The sequence below is a fragment of the Diospyros lotus genome, chromosome 4, assembly GCF_014633365.1.
Source record: "Diospyros lotus cultivar Yz01 chromosome 4, ASM1463336v1, whole genome shotgun sequence".
NCBI classification, from domain to species: domain Eukaryota; kingdom Viridiplantae; phylum Streptophyta; class Magnoliopsida; order Ericales; family Ebenaceae; genus Diospyros; species Diospyros lotus.
The window spans coordinates 38436464-38459064 of NC_068341.1; the positions used below are offsets into that span (position 1 = coordinate 38436464).

General features: G+C 36.6%; 1 protein-coding gene across 3 annotated transcripts; it reads left to right on the forward strand.

The window, feature by feature from the left end:
* Nucleotides 1-325: 325 nt before the first annotated feature.
* LOC127800173 (uncharacterized) lies at nucleotides 326-22516 on the forward strand. Of its 3 annotated transcripts, none has more exons than XM_052334630.1 (9): nucleotides 326-627; nucleotides 3920-4252; nucleotides 11329-11362; nucleotides 11455-11679; nucleotides 12242-12331; nucleotides 20393-20458; nucleotides 20562-20653; nucleotides 20735-20782; nucleotides 22011-22516. In XM_052334630.1, the coding sequence occupies exons 2-9, from the start codon at nucleotides 3921-3923 to the stop codon at nucleotides 22126-22128; spliced, it is 1005 nt and encodes a 334-aa protein (XP_052190590.1). In that variant the 5' UTR covers nucleotides 326-627; nucleotide 3920; the 3' UTR covers nucleotides 22129-22516. The 3 variants fall into 3 exon arrangements, with proteins under 3 accessions (XP_052190590.1, XP_052190589.1, XP_052190592.1); XM_052334629.1 differs by lacking the exon at nucleotides 326-627 and adding an exon at nucleotides 761-786; XM_052334632.1 differs by lacking the exon at nucleotides 326-627 and adding an exon at nucleotides 761-786 and having other exon boundaries at nucleotides 3920-4153.
* The last annotated feature ends 85 nt before the right edge of the window (nucleotides 22517-22601 follow it).

Genomic DNA, 22601 nt, shown 5'->3' on the forward strand with positions numbered 1-22601 from the left:
AATATTACTGTGCGTCCCCCGATCACAGTAATGGTGACAATTTTTATTTTCATCAAGGTACCTTGACCATTCACTTCTCAACTTACAATTGATTTTTATATCTCTTTTTCTATGCAATTTTAAACATATTCTCTCATTTTTTTGAAGTCTAAAACTTATTTCATATTTAATAAAAATAAATATTTTTCCATTTTATCTGATTTTTTAAAGAAATGAAAACGGAAAAATAAAAAAAAAAATAAAGATAAAAAACCAAAAGCATTCTCCACAATATAAATAAGCCTTAAAATTTTAAATTGATGATGCCTGACATCGTACCATTAAATTATCATTGCCTACGAAAATTCACTCAAATCACCCAAAATTTTGAGCCAGCATCTCGGGCTTTTTATCATCGTTCAGAAAAAATACACATTTGGCTGTCGGATTCAGCGAACTCGCGCGTGGCGAGGCATTGCGTTGATTGTTCCTCTAATGTCTCACGCGATTGGATTCTCTCGTTAACATTGAAGCGCTTCTCAGTTTGACTTCTCTGAAGTAGGGAATTCGTGTTTGTCTCTGACTTGTACGTTTGACTTCCAATCCTGCCAAATGAGAGTAGTCTCTTGATTGGTTTCCAGGTTTCCAGTAAGTTTTTATTTTTCTTGCTCAATTCTTGGTTCGTTTCTTTCGATATTGTGGCCGTTGATTTGGTTTCGGGCTTTAGTGATTTTGTTATTATTTAAAATTCCATTTTTTATGCAGAGAAATTGGCTACAATTTTTCGTTCATTTGTATGCAGAGCAGGTGTTTGTAAAATGTTCTGATTTCGTTATGTGTATGCTTCAGCATACAACATATACACGGCGTAGTTGAATTTGGGCTGTTGGACATGAATACCATTTGCTATGTGAGAAGGGAAGATCATTGTCATCTCCATGAGCGTTGGTTAGGAGTGCCTAGTGCACGCTGCTTCTGGTTTCTGAGAGTCAGAGAAGTGTGGTTTTTGTCAGTCTTACTTTGCTTCGCAAAGAAGCTATTCCCAAAACTCCAAAACTCGAACAAGTGACATTCCAGTCATAAAGAATTAACCTTGCTGTTGCGCTAAAAAGTTTAAACAGAAAGATATGTCTAAGCTTAGCTCTATTTGAAGATTTAGGTGAGATTTGGAAATACAACACTGGACGTTCAATGAACTATACGAGATGATTTTCAGCCCAATATAAGCATTTCATTTGCATAATCATGGTAAGGGGCTTCTAGACATGTTAGTTCAATTCTGCCAGGCTCTTTAAGCCTATGTAAAATTTAGGTCTGTGAATAGGTGTTTGCATTCGCTAAACACTTTGTCGAGAAATGTTGGGCTCAGCCTGGCCCTATATGAAGGGGTGCTCTGGGACATTCCGCTTGCTACAGTAACAAGTTCGGTCAGACCATGGGGTGCTGAGCCTGTTTGACATCTCTAACTAGAACCCTGATCACCATTAGGTTAAATGTGCTGTGTGCATCACAATTATTTAAGGTTTAAAGTAAGCATCTAACATTTATGCTTAAAAGAAGTATTCAACTCAACTACTTATTTTGAATTGTTCATGAAACAGAGGAACATGTGTTTATAGTATCTGTGTTGTATGTCAGATCAGATAAACCTGTTGTGTATGCTTGACATCTTAATCAGTTTGCTGGGCATGTATCTCATACCCAGTGTTTTTAAAGGCTCTAGAGAGCACTCAAGCACAAAGGCCTTCTAGTGCTTAAGTGCAAAGCACAAGCGTGCCCTCAATCGAAACAAAGTGCAAATGTTAGAAAAAAAACAGAGATAATTTAAGTAGATAATACTATCAAGACAAAAATTCATGCCAAAAGAGAACCAAAATGTGGTCTTTTAATTAATTTTCAATGATTTAGTCAAGACTAAGAAAGTCATCTTCATCATTAGAGTTATAGTTGTCATCATCTTCCTCAGCAGTGCCATCTAATTGACTTCTTCAACTAAAAATGGCTGTGAACTAGAAGTTGAAGTGGGTGTTCTGGTTGTTGCATTGCCTCCTCAATTTTCTTCTAATATTAAATCTAGACTCTTCAACTCTAGCCGTATTAGCAACAACACCCCATGTCAAAAAATATGACCAAATGATGAATCGTTCTCTCCTACACACATTCCAAGACATTTATATAGTAGATGAGTGTGTTTTGGAGAATTAGACTACACAATAACAACTCTTTTTTTTACTGTAAAATAAAAATAAAAAAATAAATAAGCATGCTTAAGTGCAATTTGTGCTTAACAAAAAAGCATGCGCTTTTAGCTCTTAAGCTGCGCTTTATCATTTGTGCTTTGCTTTGACAAGAAGAAGCACTAGAACTATGCTTTGTGCTTAAGTTTGCTTATGTGCACTAAAGCTCAAAGGCCTTCTAGAGCTTAAAGGTGAAGCATGAAGTGCAAGTGCACACTCAATTCAAACAAAGCACAAATATTTGAAAAAATAAAGATAATATAATAACCGAAAGTAAATTATTAGATAATACTATCAAGACAAAAATTCATGCTAATAGGGTCATTTGATTCATTTTCAATTATTTAGTCTAGATTAAGTAAGTTGCGTCCTTTGTTTCAATATTAAATCTAGATCTCAGCTCAAGCTATATCAACAACAACACCCCATGTTAAAAAATCATCACCGGATCTTGACTCTTCAACCCTAAGATACTTATAGAATAGATGGGTATGCTCTGGTGTATTAGAGTACATCTAATAACTCTTCTTTTACTGTAAAACTATAAAAAATGAAATAAATAAACAACTAAGTGTGCCTTGGCAAAAAAGCATATGCTTTTACCACTTAAGCAGAGCTTTCTAATCTGCCCCTCACTTTGACATAAAAAAGCACTAGAACTGCACTTTATGCTTTAATGGTGCTTACGCATGCTTTTAACAACACTGTTCATGCCTATATTTCATTGCAGGCACAATAATACTTCATACATTCCTGTGTTATTTATGCTGATTCAAGTTGTTCTATCTAAGACTAGTTTATTCGTGTTACGCTAACTAGTTGTTAGTAGAGATAATAGTATAATTGTACTATTAGAATGTAAATAAATCTTTGTGCTTAGCTGGGGAAACTGTCCCAGCATGCATAATCGCGTGAAAGCGTAACCAGCGCGCGCGGAAGCCACTTGTAAGTGCACATGGCCACTTGTGCGTTCACATGGGCGAGCCCAACGGCTTTTGGCTCCCAATTGAGCTTGATCAGTATATAAACTGATCAAGGCGCCTTATTGAGTATGTTGAATGAAATCAGGAAATCAGTTTCCTCCTCAATTCATTTCCCTCCTAAGTTTCTCCCTTATTTTCCCTCCAATCTCTCTCAAGTCTTCTCTCTCTTTTTTCTCGCTATTCTCGGATTAGCTGGTCAGATCCGGAATCTGACAATTCGAGATGGTGGATGGAATGCCAAAAATAGAAAAGGAATCTAAGCAAACTCCTTTGACCAATTTATTTAATATTGACACCTTATTTGTTACAAAACAGCATAATGATATTTCAGGTTCTGTTTTACTTGGTGGCTAATCGAACTCAAGCTTAAGAAATTCAGCCTTCTCCATGGATGAACACTTAGAAAACAAAGTACAATGACCATTTGGAAGAACTCTAGAATGGAAGCCTAACAGGATGACTAGATTTTTGTGTTGCTATCATAAGAATATTGTGTTTTTCTATTGTGGTTCTTTTTTAGTTTTGTGATACCTTACAAATTACCCTGGCATGGTTACTAATAATGCAGTGATCCATCAGTATAAACTGTTCGAAAAATATGAAGTATTTTCTTATACAAGCTTTTGCAGATGGTGTATGCTTGTTACTATTTCTAGATTGAAATATTTAATAAAGGTCAATCATCATACTGAAGCAAAACTTTTTTTTTTTCTTTCACAGGATGAAGATATTGGTAATTAGTGATACTACCACTCTAAGTTATTGGTTAAGCTGGAACTTCTTAATATGTGCAATATGGGTCTTGATGCCCATGTCTGTAGCATCCTATATAATTTGGAAATATGAGGGTTCAGATTATTCAAAATCTGAGAGAAGAAATCAGCAAGAGAAAATTCAGTTTTTGCATGATGATAAAGCTTGGAGGCCCTGCCTGAAAGAAATTCACCCCTTCTGGTTGTTGTCATTCCGACTTTTTGCTTTCTTTGTGCTTTTAGGAGTACTTGTTGCTGATATTATTGTGCAAGGAGCTGTCATGTTATTGTATTATACTCAGTAAGTAATCTTTTTTATCTGGGCTCGTCTTATGTTGTTACCTATATGAGGATTATAGCGGATAAGCTGATATCTGGTTTAAGATACTCTCAACAGCTTTTACTGGTCCTTTGTAGTGGAAAAGAAAACTATAACTAGAGAGTTGAGAGGCGACCTTTTTTTAAACCAATAAATTATGAATCATATAGTGTTTTAAATAACTTCTAAAAGAAATAATGGCATTTGGACATCAAGTAGGCGACAATTTTGTTAGATAAAAGAATTTGATATAATTGTCACAATCTCGGGGGTAGGAAGGGAATATTAATAAATTACAGTTGTAATAATTATATTTATTAGTCAATTATATTTGTAACAGTTAATTAGATAGTAGTTGTTGTAATATTCAATTATATGTTGTTGTAATAATTAGTTATTGTAACAGTTAGACAGTTAAAGAGAGAGCTATATATGTAACCTAAGGTGATAGGAGAAGGGGAATTGAATAATAGAATTATTCAGGAATTGAATAACAAAATTATTCTTTTATCTCTCTCTCTCTCTCTATTCTATTATGTCCAGGATTCCATAATTGTCCAAACCCAACTCTAGGGACTTGACATTGTGGTATCAGAGCTAGGTGAACTGGCTGTAGTGAAGGCTATGCGATGATCTAGGAAGTGCAGTGACAACAATGGTGAATTGTGATAAGGATGGCAGAAGGTACTAGGATGAAGCAATTGGAAGTGAGAATGGAAGCCATGGAGTTTGGGATGTCCTAGACCCAAGAGGTGATGGTACAAACTCAGGAAGATGTGGCAGTTATGAAGGAAGCAATGCAGGGGGATTCATAAAAGAACCGAGAGATCTTGGAGCAATATAAGGAATCCATGGAGCAGTACGGGCAAAGATTGTGTTAGAGTTTTGCATAGAGTCGATTGTATCTAGAAGAGAGGATGCATGCAGTCCCGTGAAGGAGGAGTTCGCTTGAGAGACTAAGTAGTGTAGGATGTTTTTCCTATGTACATTATAAGGGGCATTTTAGACTTTTGTATAGGTTTAAAATAAGCCCTCATAGCCAACACCCCAAACCTCTATAAATAGAGGGGAAATGCACCAGTCTCAAGCATCCAAACATTTTGCTCATTGGGAATTCCTTGAGCGCTTGAGTGTAGTGTAAAGAGAGAAAGATTGTGAGAATTGTTCTTGGAGCGATCTTTTGTAATCTCTTGGGAAGTTTGTACTTGGGAGTGTTGGAAAGAGGAATTTGTGGGACTGTGTACTACATCTGATCGACCGGTTTCTAGAGGATTGTTGTGTGCCTTGGGCGACTGGATGTAGGGCCAAATATTGGCCTGAACTAGTATAATTCTTAGTCTTCTTGTGCGGTGTCTTTGTTCTTTTACGGCTTTATATTTTTCTATTCTTCTGTTTGTTTTATTTCTAATTATATTTCTGTCCAATTTCATTGCAATCGGGTGTGTTGAGGGTATGAGAATTGGCAAGAACTGATCCTATTATGTTCCTAATCTCTAACAGATTGAATAGCATACTTAGCATGCTGTCCTCATTACCCCAGTTTCGGCTATTGTCGGATTTCCCTCCAAGGCAGAATCCCAATCCAATTTTTCCACCACAGGACAATATACCAAGAACTCAGGGAGATTTTGAGGTAGAGGAGTTCCCAAGGAAAAATTTTGAACCAATTCTACCACCACAAGGCAGTATATATACCAAGAACTCGGGGAGATATTCAGGCGGAGGAGTTTCTGATGGAATAAGAAGTGCCAGTTAGAAATTCCCAACCCTCCCCTAATAACCACCCTCCGATGCCAAGGTTGGAAATTCTCATGTTTGATGGGATGAAGCCAAGGTGGTGGATTAAAAGGTGCGAACGATTTTTCTAGTTCTATAGGGTGTCGTAGGAACATAAAGTTAACTTGGCTACGGTCTACTTAAATGATACGACCAATTCTTGGTTTCAAGGGGGGATCCAAACCGTTTGGAGAAAGGACCATGACAGATATGATTGAGGAATTCAACAAACTTAAACAAGAAGGGACAATGGTGGAATACCAGGTGAAATTTGAGGAATTGAGGTCAATTGTATGTATTGTGCTGCCAGGTTTAACAGAGCAATATTTGGTGTCTACTTTTATAAGTGGTTTGAGGGAGGAGTTGCGTTCAATGGTGAAGATGATGATGTCCACATCTGTGAGGCAGGTGGTTGAAAAAGCACGGTTACAAGAATTGATGATGGAGGCCATTTTCAAGAGACATAAGGTCCCATATAGGTTGGGTGTGATGGTTGGGCAGTTAACAGGAGGGAATCATCAGCCCATGCTTACGGGGTCTAATCAGGTGGCAACCAAGGTACCATACAGTAACAATGGTACTAATAACCCTCTTATGGAACAAAGAAGACAATTAGGGCTTTGCTACAAGTGTGGGGACGAGTACAACCTCAGGCACCAATGTAAGAGACAATTGATGAATATGGAAGGGTCAAATGAGGAGAAGGAAGAAGAAGTGGTGGTAGAAGAAGATGTCATCCAAGAGGAGTTGCAAGGGGAGGAAAGAGGGGAAATATCCTTCCATGCTTTAAAAGGGAGTCCTATGGGGCAGATCATTAAGGTGAAGGGTCATGTGGGGAAAAAGAGGTTAATGGTGTTGATTGATAGTGGGAGCACCCATAGCTTCCTTAGTGAAGCTACTGCTACCAGCCTTAAGTGTTCGTTAACAACAACCACTCCCCTATCAGTGACAATAGCAAATGGGAGCAGAATGTATAGTCATTACAAATGTATGGGATTCAAATGGGTGATATAGGAGCAGGAATTCATGGCAAAACTCAGAGTTCTTGAATTGGGGGGATGTGACATTGTCCTCAAGGTAGATTGGATGAGGACTCTTAGCCCTTTGACTTTTGATTTTAACAAGCTGGAGGTAATGGTGGAAATTAAGGGTAGAAGGCTAACCTTGCTGGGTAGCTTGGAACAAGGAGAGTGCAAGAGGATTGGGGGAAAGACACTACAGAAAATGATGCTGGAAAAGGGTGGCCAAATAGCACAATTGTATCCCGTACAAGCTATGGGAATAGAAGAGGATGACTGTTTGAAGGAGCAGCACCAACCTACAGCTACATCTATTGAGTCCCAGCTCTCAAATAAGGTACAATTTTCAGAAGACTTGCACTTACTTTAGATAGAATTTAAGGACTTGTTTGATGAGCCAAACTCTTTGTCACCCCAACGACCCCTAGACCATTCCATTCATCTTAAGCCAAATTCAGCCCATGTTAACATTAGAGCCTATAGATATTCTCCTATTCAGAAATCAAAGATTGAAAAGCAAGTTAAATCCATGCTAAGCACCTCCATAATTCAACCTAGCCAAAGCCCCTATGCATCTCTAGTCCTTCTTGTCAAAAAGAAAGATAGAACATGGAGGTTTTGCATAGATTACAGGCAACTCAATTTTAACACTATCAAAAACAAATTTCCAATACCCTTAATAGAGGATCTACTTGATGAACTGTTTGGTGCCAAAATTTTCTCTAAGTTGGATCTAGGTCCGGTTACCACCAGATTCGTATGAAGCCATATGAGTTTGCGACCTTTAGAACCCACTAAGGGCTATATGAGTTTACTGTTATACTTTTTGGATTAACCAATGCTTTGGCTACTTTCCAAGCATTGATGAACCATTTTCCAGCCCTACTTGAGAAAGTTCATCCTTGTTTTTTTTTTTATGGCATTCTCATTTATAGCCCTAATTTTGAACAACACCTATCTCACCTTTGTACCACTTTTGAAGTCCTTAAATCTCATCAAATGTATGCTAAGATTTCTAAATGTACTTTTGCTGAGAAAGAAGTTGAGTATTTGGGACACATAATTTCAAGGAATGGGGTGAGGACTGATCCGAAGAAGGTGGCAGCAATGGTAGAATGGCCAAGACCCATGGCGGTGAAAGAGCTTAAGTGGATTTTTGGGGCTAACCAGGTATTATTGGAAATTCATTCAACATTATGGACTGATTAGTAGGACTCTAACTGAATTGCTAAAGAAGGATGCTTTTTAGTGGAACCTTAGGGCTGAGGCAGCCTTCTTGGCATTGAAGAAATCTATAACTCAAGCTTCGGTGTTAGCTCTACCTGACTTAACCAAGCTTTTTGTAATAGAGACTGATGCATGTGATAGTGGGATAGGGGTTGTCCTTATGCAGGAGGGAAAGCCATTGGCATTTATCAGCCAAGCTTTTATCCCAAAGACACTTGGGATTAAGCATGTATGACAAATAATTATTAGTCGTTTTGGGAGCAGTGGATAGGTGGCGCCATTACTTGAAGGGAGGTACGTTTGTAATCAAAATGGACCATGAAAGTCTCCAATTTTTGTCACAGCAAAGACTGCACACGCAGTTGCAAAGAAAGGGCATATCTAAACTAATGGGGTTAGATTACACAATCCATTATCGAAGGAGAAAGGAAAATGTGGTTGTTGATGCCTTATCAAGAAGGGAAGAAAGGGGAAATTGCCAAGCCATTTCAGCTGTAGTTCCAGAATGGATCAAGAAGTTAGCGGCAAGTTATGAGCACACAGCTTGGATAAAGGAGAAGGTGACACAATTGTCGGTCCAACCTGGGAATCCTTTGGGTTATACACTTGCTCATGGTTTGGTTCGATATAAAGGAAGATTGGTGGTAAGGGATGACCAGTCCTTGAAAGAAAGGATCTTCAAAGCACTCCACTACTCACCTTTGGGAGGTCATTCTGGAGTACGAGTGACTTATCAGAAGGTGAAACAACTGTTTTTTTAGTCTGGGCAAAAGAAGGATGTGGTGCAATTTGTGCTGTCGTGTGCCATATGTCAACAGTGCAAACAGGAGCAAGTGTCTTACCCTAGGTTGTTGCAGCCTTGGGCCATTCTTGAGCAGGCATGGGATGGTATTTCTATGGATTTCGTGGAGGGATTATCAAGATCAGAAGGTAAGGATATTATCTTGGTGATAATGGACTGTTTGACCAAATTTGGCCATTTTTTCAGCTTGACGCACCCATTTACAGCTCAGGAGGTGGCACAAGTATTTTTAGATTATGTGGCTAAAATCCATGGAATACCTAAGTATATTGTGTCAAACCGAGATAAAATTTTTACAAGTGTTTTTTGGCAAGAATTATTCAAGAAGTTGGGGGTGGGCTTGCATATGTCTACTGCATATCTCCCACAAACAAACGATCAAATGAAGAGGGTTAATCAATGTGTGGAGGCATACTTGCATTGCATGTGTTTCACTAAACCTACAAGCTGGAATAAGTGGTTGGCCCTAGCACAATAGTGGTATAATTCCAGTTACCACAGTGCTATTAAGAGGAGGGTTTGGTTACAAACCCTCCCTTTTGCCTGCTATCTCGGGTCCAAATCCTACTATGGCTACAGTAGGACAATACTTGCAGCAGAGGCAATAAATGTTGACCATTCTCAAGAAGAAATTAGCCACTGCCCAAAATCGTATGAAGCAAGTAGCTGACAGGAAAAGAAGTGATAGGTCGTTCAATATGGGGGACAAAGTTTATCTCAAGGTTAGACGATTTTTACAGCAACCTTATACATCTATTCTTGCTTCTGAGCTGAGTCCTAAGTATTTTGGGCCTTACTCTATAGTGGCCAAGGTGGGCAAAGTTGCTTACAAGTTGCAACTTCTAGAGGGAGTGAATTCTCATTCTATGTTTCATTGCTCAAGCAAGCTAAGGAACCCCTGGTTAAAGCAAGCCAGAATCTGCCACCTATAGCAGAAGAAATGGAAGAAGTGATTGAACCTCGGGCTATTGTAGAGAAGAGGGTCATCTACTAAGGTTCACTACCCATAACTCAGGTCTTGGTACAATGGTCCCACCTCCATCCAGAGCACACCACTTAGGAAAACCTACCAGACTTGTTGAAGCAATTCCTTAGGGTTGTGGGTCTCCTCTAAATTCTTAGGGACAATAATTGTTTGAAGAGGGGGGAGAAATTGTCACAATCTCAAGGGAAGGGAATATTAATAAATTGCAGTTGTAATAATTATATTTATTAGTCAGTTATATTTGTAACAGTTAATTAGATAGTAGTTGTTGTAATATTTAGTTATATGTTGTTGTAATAGTCAATTATTGTATTATTTAGACAGTTAAGGAGAGAGCTATATATGTAACCTAAGGTGATAGGAGAACGGGAATTGAATAATAGAATTATTCTTTTATCTCTCTCTCTCTCTCTCTCTCTCTATTCTAATTGTCCAGACCCATCTCTAGGGACTTGACAATAACATGAGAGGGTATGGCATATGGACATTAGGTCGTTGACCACTTTGTAAGATAAAAAAGGTTTCAGATTAATCTTGACTAGAGAAAAAGGGTTTGGATCAATACTACAAAAGAACACTAATTCCCTATTGAATTGCAATTGGTACACATGTTCCTAAACATGGCCTACTTTTTTTCTAAAACAGTGAAAAAAGCTAATATAATAAACTAAAAAAATATATAATAGGGTTTTCCCTTGACAAAGTGTAAAAGAGTTTGTTATGTTTACCAAAATGTGCTTTCAATTATCTTCAAAAAATAATAGACTAGACTGCATGATTGAGTATGTATCTTTTAAAAAGACAATACTTATAAAAGTATCTTAGACTAAAATAATAAAATATACAAGTTTACACATATAATCCTATATTTTAGAACACATGGTGTGCAACATTCCAGTTCTTGTTCCATGTACCAGAATGACTTCTATTCTAGATAACATAGATCTGGATTACTTCAAGGAAAATCTATCTGTTTCCTCTGTTTAGATAGCCCTGGATGGTCTCTGCAATTACTTTGATGATTGAGTGCTTCAGAAGACTCTAAATGGAGTTATAGTTTTCCAAATGGCTATTTACTACTTAAAGCTATGAAGCATAACAAAGTTTTATCCAATGTTTTTTTCTGATGGAAAAATACTTCCACTATATCTGGTACCATGTATTTTCTACACCTTTAACAGTTTTTTGATCAAGTCAAAACTTGTGATTTTGTTTTCTCTATCCAATGTTTTTTTTTTTCTTGGAACAGGTGGACTTTTATTTTGGTTACCATCTATTTTGGGGTATGTTCTCCAACTCCTTTCTATATATCCAGTCTTGACTCCCAAAGCTTCTATTGATCTACATATAATCTTAAGATCTCAAGTTTTTGTAGTTTGGAACAGTGCTTTCCATTTATGGGTGTCACCAATATTACAAAGCACATACAGCATTCAAAGCTCAGTATGTGGGAATAGAATCAGAGCAAGGACTATATGTGCCTCTTGCATATGGAGAAACTACATATGGAGTTGGAGCAGAGAAAAACTTAATTCATGAGAAGAATGATGATTTCCCCATTGTAGGCATCTTAGCCCACACCTTTCAAGTTATTTTCCAGGTATGTTCTCTTTCTAGAATCAGTCATTGCTACTAATGGGAAAACAGGAATTTGATCCTTGTAGCATTTCTCTCCAGTGTTTGATGTGTCAACCATTAATATTTTGGTTGTGTTCTTGAATTTTACATTCCTAGCCCAATGTGTTCCTCTTCATTAAATTTAAGGTTTCTATTCCTTAAATTTACTGTGAAACCCCCCCACCCCCATCCAAAAGACTGTCCTCACTGTATGCTCAGGGACATTGTAAGCATACTTATCTCTTAAGGCTCATTGTGCTTCATTTGATGAAGACATTCATTAATTGAGGACGGAAGATAAACCTTAAATGGTACTTAACCTTCTTGGTCCAGGATCACATATATGTTTTCAGTCATGCTAAACATCCTTGTGGCATGAGCTATGAAGTCACTAGAGTTGTTTAAAAATTTTGACATTTTTCTGTTAAACTCTTTTTGTTACTTAACTAAGTGGCACATCACCATGATATTATATCTTTTGTGTAGTTCTCTTTATTAATTCCCATCCAAGTTGTTCATGTTTTACTTCCTCTAATCATCAACAGATGAGTGCTGGGGCAGTGGTGCTGACCGATTGTATTTATTGGTTCATAATATTTCCATTTCTGACCATCAAAGATTACGACATGAATTATGTAAGACCTGCAAATTCTTGACTTTTCCACCTAAATCTTCTATGTTTGGCTATTTGCAATCATGCTTGATGGGAGATATATTTATTTACTTCTATTTGATAAATTCTTGCATGTGATGATTAATTGTTAGATTGTTGCCCAAATCTATTTCTTATATTTTATTGATGTGGTTATATAGGAGTATAGACTCCGCAAACTCTCAATAATTCCACCCTAATCTTTTTTGCTTAGGTATTCGTGCTTGAATTCATTGGATATATTTAGGCAAAGGTGTTTTGGTGTATGCTACTTGTAGATGACATTGTCTTAGTAGATGACACAAAAGAAAACGTGAATATTAAACTTGAGGTATGGAAGAACACTTTAGAATCTAAATATTCTAAGTTAAAGCATATTGAAAACTGAAAATATAAAATATAAATTTAGTAAAAATACAACTATGAATTGGGATGGCAATGGACCAAATGTACATTCCCTTGTGCCTGTACCTATACCCATTGGATAATATATTATGTTCTCCATTCCCATATGGTCGAGTAATAGATATTCATCGGATACCTGTACATGTTCAATTTAAATTAAAAAAATATATATTACATTATTTTCTCTCAAATTCTCAATAAAAATTTGGCATATAACAAGGAAATAAAATACATATAAAACACCAAATACTTATAATAATGCTCATAGCAACAAAATGATACTTATTACAATTACCTACGGTCACTAAGTTAATCTTATTTGTATGTAAATATATGTATATATATCTAATACCAAGTACATATCAGATTGTATAAATTGTTTGTAATTTATATATATATTATATAAGTATAATAATAACAAATATAATAAGGTAAAACTAAATATTTATTAATATACATATATATGCAGGTCAGGTATAGGTCAGAGGCATTGTGCCCTACACTCGCACAAATTTTCCTCCTCAATCCATACTTACACTTTCGGATAAGGTTTCAAGTCCATATTCACCCGAAAACGGATAGAATTTGTTGGATACCCAGTGGATTGCATAAAAATTGCCATCCTGGGTAGAATGATACAAATAATATATCAATCCTAAATTCTATTATGCTAGGTCAGCTAAAGAAATTTTAACTCGCTAGTAAGTTATACCCATAGCCTTATCTTTTATAAGACCCTTATAACTTATATTACACCTAAATGTCTTCCACCAAGTTTTTCTTGGTATTGCTCTACCTCTTTTGCTAAAATACTTATTCCATTCCTCCACTCTTCTCACATGAGCCTCTATTAATTGTCTTCTCATATGGTTAAATTATCTTAATTATGTCTCACACATTTTATCTACAATAAGAGTAGCTCAAACCTTAACAAATAACCTCATTTTTATTTTTACTTTTCTTGTGTGCACGCCCACTTTAACATCTTCATCTCTGCTACACATTTAAGGATGTAAATAGGGCCCCAAGTAACCCCATTTACATACTTGTTTTAATAAATTTTCAAATGAGCCTTATACCTATATTCCATTTTCATACTTGTTCTGATTTTAAATGGGGTCATTCAAGGCCCATTTACATCCCTAGTTACACTCATATTTTGCACATGGTGCTTTATTGCTAAACATTTTATGCCATGCAACAAAGCTAGTCTTATAGCTATTTTATAAAATTTTCCTTTTAGCTTTGGCATAATCTTACTATCACATAAAACAGTCGTCTCAAGAAAAGATAACTTCAAATATCTTGGATTGAGCATCTTAAAAGGTGGGGAGATTATCGAGGGTGTTACCTGTAGAATTATGGTTGGTTGCTTAAATGTAAAAGTGTGACTAGCGTTTTTATGTGATAGTAAGATTCTATTTTTATACAATTGCTATAAACTAGCTTTGTTGTATGGCAAAAAATGTTGTGCAGTAAAGCACCAACTGCAAAATATGAATGCAATAGAGATGGGATGTTATAATAGATGTGTGGTCATACAACAACAACAACATATCCAGCATTTATCCCACTATGTGGGGTCGACTACATGAATTCTAGACTTCCATGTATTTCTATCTTTTGTCATATTTTCATTGAGATCCATACACTTCATATCAAATTTTAATGTCTCCCTCAAAGTCTTCTTAGGTCTGCCTCTACCTCTTTTTTTGATTAATTGTTCCATTTCATCAACTCTTCTCACAGGAGCGTCTCTTGGTCTCCTTCTCACATGACCAAAGCCATCTTAGTCTAGTCTCTCTCATCTTCTCCTCTATTGGCACTACTCCTATTTTATTACGAATAACTTCATTTCTAATTTTATCTTTTCTTGTATGGCCGCACATCCATCTTAACATCCTCATCTCTGCTACACTCGTCTTTTGCTCATGTTGGTATTTGACTGCCCAACATTCTGAGCCGTACAACAAAACTAGTCTTATAGCTGTCCTATAGAATTTTCCTTTCAATTTTAATGGATTTTACCATCACATAACACCTCCGATACATTTCTCCATTTTAGCCAACCTGCCTTAATTCTATGTGTGACATCCTCGTGAATTTCTCCATCTTTTTGAATCACTGATCCCAAATATCGAAAATGGTCTTTTCTTTGTAAGATTTGATCTTCCAATTTTATTATAACATTCTCCACTCTTGCATTCTTACTAAATTTACATTCCATATATTCTGTTTTCTTTCTACTTAATTTAAATCCCTTAGATTTTAAATTGTTTCTCCATAACTCAAGCTTAGTGTTCACTCCTTCTTTTGTTTCATCCACCAACACTATGTCGTCTGCAAATAGCATACACCATGGCACCTCTGTCTGAATATCTTTAGTGAGTTCATCCATTACTAAAGCAAATAAGTATGGACTTAATGTAGAACCTTGATGCAATCCTATTGTAATTTTAAACGGTTCAATATCCCCTCCGCATGTTTTGACTCTTGTCTCTGCACCATAATACATGTTGGAGTGGCCCTTATTAAAGAGTAAAATGTGACATGTGGTTAATAAGGTTGGGTCATGTGAGAAAAGACCAATAAGGGCTCTTATAATGAAAGCGGATGAAATGACAAGTTTTTAGCAGAAGAGGTAGAGAAAGGCCAAGAAAAACTTGATAAGAGACTTGTAGGTATTGTAATAAATATAAGGGTTTTATAGAACATAAGGCCAGATAAAAATGATTAACGAGTTAGAATTCATGTAGTTGACCCCATAGTGGGATTAAAGCTTGATATATTGTTGTAGTTATGCTTGAATTATTTATTTATTCATTTATTATTATTTGATGAATACTTAAATGTGAAGATTATTCTAAGAATGCTGCCAAAATCTATTTTATGCATTGCATTGATGTGGTTGTATACATGTGGAAATTTATATTGCAATATAGGGCCAAAAGGTAGGCAAAAAGGAATATGCAGTAGTAGAAGGGAAAAAAGGTAATATTTCCAATACTCTCCCTCAAGTTGGAGCATGAAATTCACAAATGCCCAACTTGCTTCCTAATAATTGAAATTTATCATAACTCAGCCTTTGCAAAAATGTCAATGGTAATTGCACTGGAGAGTAGAGATAATTGCAAATAAAATAACGAACAATCTCAATGTGCTTGGTTCATTAGGAAAAGAAAGGATTGGAGGTAATGCAAAGAGCAGCTTGATTATTGCAATAAGTATAGAGTGCTAATGAGGCACAATTAAATTAGCTAATAAAAGTGTGAAGCCAAGATAATTTACTTGTGGTAGAAACCATAGATTGATATTGTGTCTCAGCTAAGAGCAAGATACTGTGGCTTGCTTTTTTCCAAGAAATAGGAGCAGGACCAAGCATAATAAACTATCCAGTGTGAATTGTCAGTTAATGGACAACTAACCCAATTGGAGTTTCAATAGGCTTGAAGTTGAAGAGTGTTGGAGGAGAAAAAAGCAAAGAGACCTTGACCGGGAGAAAATTTCAAGTATCACAATACCTTTATAGCTGAACCATGATGACTGTTGCACATATTGAATTAACACATGTACAACGTAAGTAATTTCTGACAGTGTGAAGGTGAGATATATCAGTTTCCAATAGGGAAACCATATTGGTCTGAATTGTCAAGTAGAAGGCTGGAATCAGAAAACAAATGGTACTGCTTTTCTGTGGGTAAGACTGGGGGTTTAGAACCTAGATGGCAAGCAGGGGATTCTAAATGAACCAGTACTTAGAGGACCAAGATCTTTAATGTGAAAACAAGTTTGAATAAATGGCCCAAGGGCATCATATTTGGAGGAATCGTTGTTTGCAATGATTAAGTTATAGACGTATAAAAGAACAGTGGTAAGGAATTTGTGTTGGGTATGTGTCAGTCTAGAGAGATGAGCATCAGCCAAGCAAAAGGCATTCACCAGATTGTGTTGGTCAAACTCTATCTTTGGCCAAGGGAGAACAGATTGGTTGAGCTAGAGGGAAAGACATTCACCAGCCCCTCTGTTACTGAGAGCAGGCGGAGCCCTGTTACTGGCCAAGAAGAACAACCTTTGCTGAGCGAGATGAAGCTTTTGCTGATTAGTTAGGGGTTAAGAGAGGGCGGATCTAAAAGAAGTATTGGATGAGAAGGAGAAAAGGGGAGAGATCTGTAAATGGCAAAGAGTAGGCAATGTTGGGTGAGCTGAAAGGAGCAGGGAAGGTGAGACCACTGGAAAAGAAGAAAGGAGACTTAGGAGAGAACCAAGGGAGAGGGTGGGAACCTGGGAGGACAGAAACCTACTCTGATACCATGGATGAACGGTGCCAAATCTATTTGTTGTATTGCATTGATGTGGTTGGAAAAACAATTTATTCCTATCCAATATCTAGGAACAAGAAGATTTTATCAGGAATATCGACACATTCTTGTGGAGCCCAAAGAAATGAAATAAAAAAGGGGTCAACTGGTCCAATTTCATCTCTATAGATTTTAATATCAGAATAGCAAAAATAGTCACTATTCAATGGTCAGGTCCACTTACTTTACTTACTTTTTCTTTTGTTTGTTGATTTTGAATTTTCAATGGATTTGATTGGCATAGTGGAAAGTGGGGATATTTGGCAATTCAAGAGAAGATGTATCATTATTCATGATAATTATGATTTACTGAAAAAATATTCTACTTTATAGCCCTGAACAAATGTATCAGGGCACATGTAAAAATTTATACAACAGAAAGTGCGGGGCAAAAAAGCCTAGATATTAATAGAGGGGTTAATTTGTCATGATGGTTAATGTAGAAAGTAGGAATTTATTTGGAGTGTAATGTCATAAAGTATTTGCACACATTTACTGGGTGGCTATGTATTACAGATACCAATGTTATTTTCATGTCTTATTCATCTTAAGCTATGTGTCCATGATAAAATGTTGGATGACTGTTGACAAAAAAAAAGAGGAATGCTAGTCACACTCTCTTAAACACTGTTAACTACTCTCTCCCTCTCTCACGCAGGCACCTCATTATTACTGGGGGTTATTTCTGTCCTTTAAAAGTTTTAATGATTTGACTTTTTATCAAAAAATAACCCTAGTGATGGTGAGGCAGTTGCATAAGAGGGGGAGTGGTAAGTGCTTAAGAAGGCGTGGTTCACCTTCCTGAAGAAAAAGAAAATGTTAGATGACTTTTTACTTTGGGATGGCATTGCTGTTACCCTCTGGCATTGGCTCAGTTGTCTCCTTTGCCAGATTTAGATGATAAATAGTATGGTTTTGTAACCCTAAGATGAAAAAGTGGTGAACTGTTGATGTTTGGTCCTTGATCACATTGGTTGGTAGGCTGCCTTAGTCACTAGGCAGTTTGTTGGTTCCAAGAGATGGCAAGCTAAGTGCCAATACGAACACGTGGCACAATTATGACATGGCATACAATTCTAACATCTAAAAAGTGAAGATATGACACAATACATTGAGGATGCAATACAAATAAATGTGTATGTATACTTGGAAATGCTAACAAATGTGTTTCACCATTTACAATTATAAATATGTTTAAATTGTCATTAGAGCATCCAGTGAGTATTATTGTGTCATAAGGTACCCAACATTGACACATCACCTCATAGAAGTGCCTATGCTTCACTTGGAAGTTGTTAAATTTTTTGTGGCAATTTCTACAGTCTGGCCTTTTGTTGATTAATGGCTATCACTATGAAAGTGTTGTTCTATTCTGGTGCTGCATCATATCTGTTAATCAACCCAATACCTAGTTGGAAATGCCATCTGTAATTCTGTGCAGCCATAGCATTAAATACCAGAAAAAAAAATTGTTCCCTACTAGTGTAGTCAACAATGGGTCAAAATTAAGCATGGTTTGTTCAATAAAATTCTCACTGTTAGTGACTGATATCTTCTTTTTGCAACTGTTGTGCCAAATAATTGGCCCAGATGTGATAAAATGGGTTTACAACCTAAGAGAATGGGCCAAGTTATGAAGATGGGCTGAAAAATTAATTTGAGCCAGAGTAGACCATCAAGGCCGAGACCAAGTGGGGCCAAGTGTTTCAGGGCTTTGTAGGAACCAAAATAGGCCAAAAAAGTGAAGAGTCGGAGGACTCTCAAGCATAACTGAGTGACCCCTCGGTTATAACCAATTGAGTGTGTAGGTCACTCGGTTAAACCCAAGTAACCTCCCCCCCCGGGGGAACTCTTGGTTAGTTGTTTCACCACACACCAAGCCATCTTGCTCTCCGGAGCCATACCCAGTCAAGTCACATGACTATACAACCCTATGCACAAGACTTAGAAGCCAATCAAGCGACCTGGGGGTTCACTGCCCCCCTCTCCCAATTTCTATTCAAGCCACACTCCAATTAGGCTGTGCAAACCTCGCGAGACTCAGTCAAAGCCATTCCTAAGATGCTCGCCGAGAGCTGCGGGTCTCCCATCGCCTGTTAGTCTCCTCCCTCTCTATAAATAAAAGACTCCTCCTAGCAAAGGTATGCTCACTATGCTATTTAAACTCTAATTCCTCTTTAGGCCAAGACTGACTTAAGCATCAGACTGACTTAAGCATCAGAGGGTTCGCGGGTGACCTCACCCACGCCCCTAACTTGCTTCTTTTTCTATAGGTCTCTCAATTATTTTGGGTATCTCAGTTATCAAGGCTCACGTCACCAAAGGAGACTCTCATCGCCTTTTAGGTCACTTGTCACTCTAGGACTCTCTTGTCACTTCTAGACTTCCACATGCCAGCCTGAGAGTCACAACCACATGCCATCCTGAAAGTCACAACTCACAAGCCATCCTGAGAGTCACAAGCTATCCTAAGACTTCCATTCAATGGGGTCACCACCCAACTCATTGGGGTCACTACCCAACTCATTGGGTCACTTGCATCTCACTCCCCCGTATTACAAATTTATTGTTGTAGTTGTGCAACAACAACAACCTTGACCATTTCATGAGTTAATGTAAACCTAAGTCATGTATATCAATGTTGGCAATTCAATACAAGGGTAACATGTCTAATTTATCGGTACTCCAAAGGGGCTGCTTATATATGACCAAGGATGTTTATATGTTTGTTCATGTAGTAAAATTAAACTATCTTAAATCATCTGCATTATGTAGAGCACACAAATATGTCATCCTATATGATGAATCATACATGTATACCTGTTCATTTAATACTGTAACATAAAGAGTCATTCCTAGGTACTCCCTTCTCTTATCAATTCCACTGACCTGCTAGATTGGAAGTCCTTTAGAAAATTATGCTGCCTGGATTTTATTTTGCTATACTTTTTATTTAACTAAGTCCCATATTTATTCTGAAGTTGCCAAATTTTAAAGACTGCCATCCACTATAAAAATCAGGTGAAGCTGCAAACTATTTTTGCTAATGCAACCACTCCCATTATCCAGTTTGTGCCCTGATAATGACGTTACCTCTGATTATGTTTCTGACATCAAAATGATCTTTTCTTCAACACCCCCCCCCCCCCCCCCCCCCAAAAAAAAAAAAATCTCTATATGCGTGCTTCCTTATGCTGGATGTCATTTTTGTTCTTGCTGTCAATAATCTCTCTCCTTTTAGTTTGAAGTGTTGGTTTAAGTGGTTTTTCATTGGATAACAGTTGACAGTGATTATGCATACACTCAATGGCGTTGTACTTCTCCTTGATACAGCCCTAAATTGCTTGGTAAAATTGCTAATACCTCTGACTTTTTTCTTAATTTCTATTTCCGTTTCTCTGGTTTTAAAAGCTTACAAGCATCATTGAAATATTTCTATCCGCCTTTCAGAAGTTCCCCTGGTTCCGGATTTCTTACTTAATTTTGTGGACTGGTGTATATGTCATCTTCCAGTGGATTCTTCATGCTTGTGTCTCACTTGGGTAACTCTTGCCTCAGTTTTTCACTTTCATGTTCATAAGTATACTGGACTTTTGTCATCTGGATGCTTTTGTTTGTTACAGGTGGCCATACCCTTTTCTTGAGTTATCGGCACAATATGCTCCACTTTGGTATGTTGTCCTAAACATCTAATTAACATTGATAAGTGAACTCATATTCTCTTTTGTCATGGCAATATTTCCCATGGTTTTTTCTCAGGACCTTTTATTCCCATTATTCTTTCTATAAATTTTAAGCTCAAATCTTTTTCTGTTTGATTCTTTTCCTTGGAAACTTTCCTATACATGCATAACTTGTCTTCTAAGAAAAACTGATATTGAAAAGGTTCAGTAACGTTCTTTTGGCTTCCGCAACAAATATCTTCATCGCTGCTTGAAGTGTGCAGACCCTTAAACAGAGAGGGAGAGAGGCTGTTAGGATTGTTCCTATTCCTCCGATCAGATTCATGTTTCTTCATAAATCTAAACCTTTTGACACTTATGGTTTCTTAATGATTTCCCATTATTAAAATGGAAAAATGCTTATAGCATTTTTTGTGATAATAAGATTTTGTTAAAGTTGAAAAAATTATAAAACAACTATAAAATTAGCAAAAACTCCAAAACACCACCATGTGCAAAATATGAGTGTAACAAATATGAAAATGTTAATATAGGTGTGGGCAGACAAGAAAAGATAAAAAGTTAAAAAATTAGGGGTTGTTCTCTTTGTATTTCAGTTTTCAATTTTGACTTTTGAATTCATTTTCAGTTTTGTATTTTGAGTGTCTGTTTAGAGATTGTTGAAAACGCGTTCTTTTTGTCTGTAGCATTTTGAAAATTTTTAACGTATTTGTGATGAAAACAGTCAAAATAACTTTTTGTTATTTTGAGTTTTCTTTATAAAATTTTTTCTTATATTCAAAAATGCGTTTTTGAAAATATAAAAATAAACACGTTTTCACTGTTTTAAAAAAGTAAAAACTGAAAACGATTTGAAAATAAAAAAAAAATGGGGCCTTATTTATTTGTTATAAAATAAAAATGATTGGTCATGTGAAGCAAACCAATCAAGACTTATGCAATGAGAGTGCTTGGAGCTAAACAAGTATCTAATAAAAAAAGTTAAGAGGAAGATCAAGTACCTCATTGGAGACATGGTAAGTATAATATGAGTTATAAAGATTTTATAAAAGATGAGTTTATAAATAAAAATGACTTGCAAGTTAGAATTTATATAGTCAAACCCATATAGCAGATGAAGGGTTGATATTATGTTGTTGTTGTAATTTGTTTCACCATCTTATCCAAAAGTTGAATCTATGCATCTTATCTCCAAGCTTATGATGTTGAATTGCAGGTATTTGTTGGTGGCATTGATGCATATTCCTTGCTATGGTCTTTTCTCATTGATTATGCTTCTAAAACACTACATGTTGTCTACATGGTTCCCTCAATCCTACCAGTGTTTAAGATGATCTTTAAAAATCCAAAACTTTCAGAAGTTTGTTCCACATTAGTTACAACCATGAGGTTCTGATAAACGCTTTCTGGCTCTGGCTGTCATTCTTGAGGATCTCAGCTAAGACGCCATTGTTTCAAGGGAAAGCTGCCCAGGGAAGCCATTTTTACAAAGCCAAGGCTGCATTCTCGGCCTCTTCCATGGAAATGGGTGGTTTGGTCTTTGACGTCTTTTGCCGCCTTCTTTGTTTTAATTTCCAATCAAATGCATTCATTAATTCGCATGTGTGTGGCCGAGACATGTTTTAATCTGGAAAGATCCTGTTGTCATGTTTATTATTGTAGTAGTTGTTTCGGTATTGTTGAGAAATCCTTTGAAGGGAGGTAGGTCTCATTTTGGATTTATTTTTGGAGATTTAATGTGTGACATTATAAAAGTATTTTGATCATTTTAAAAGATTTAACTAAAATAAAAAAGAAATTATAATAT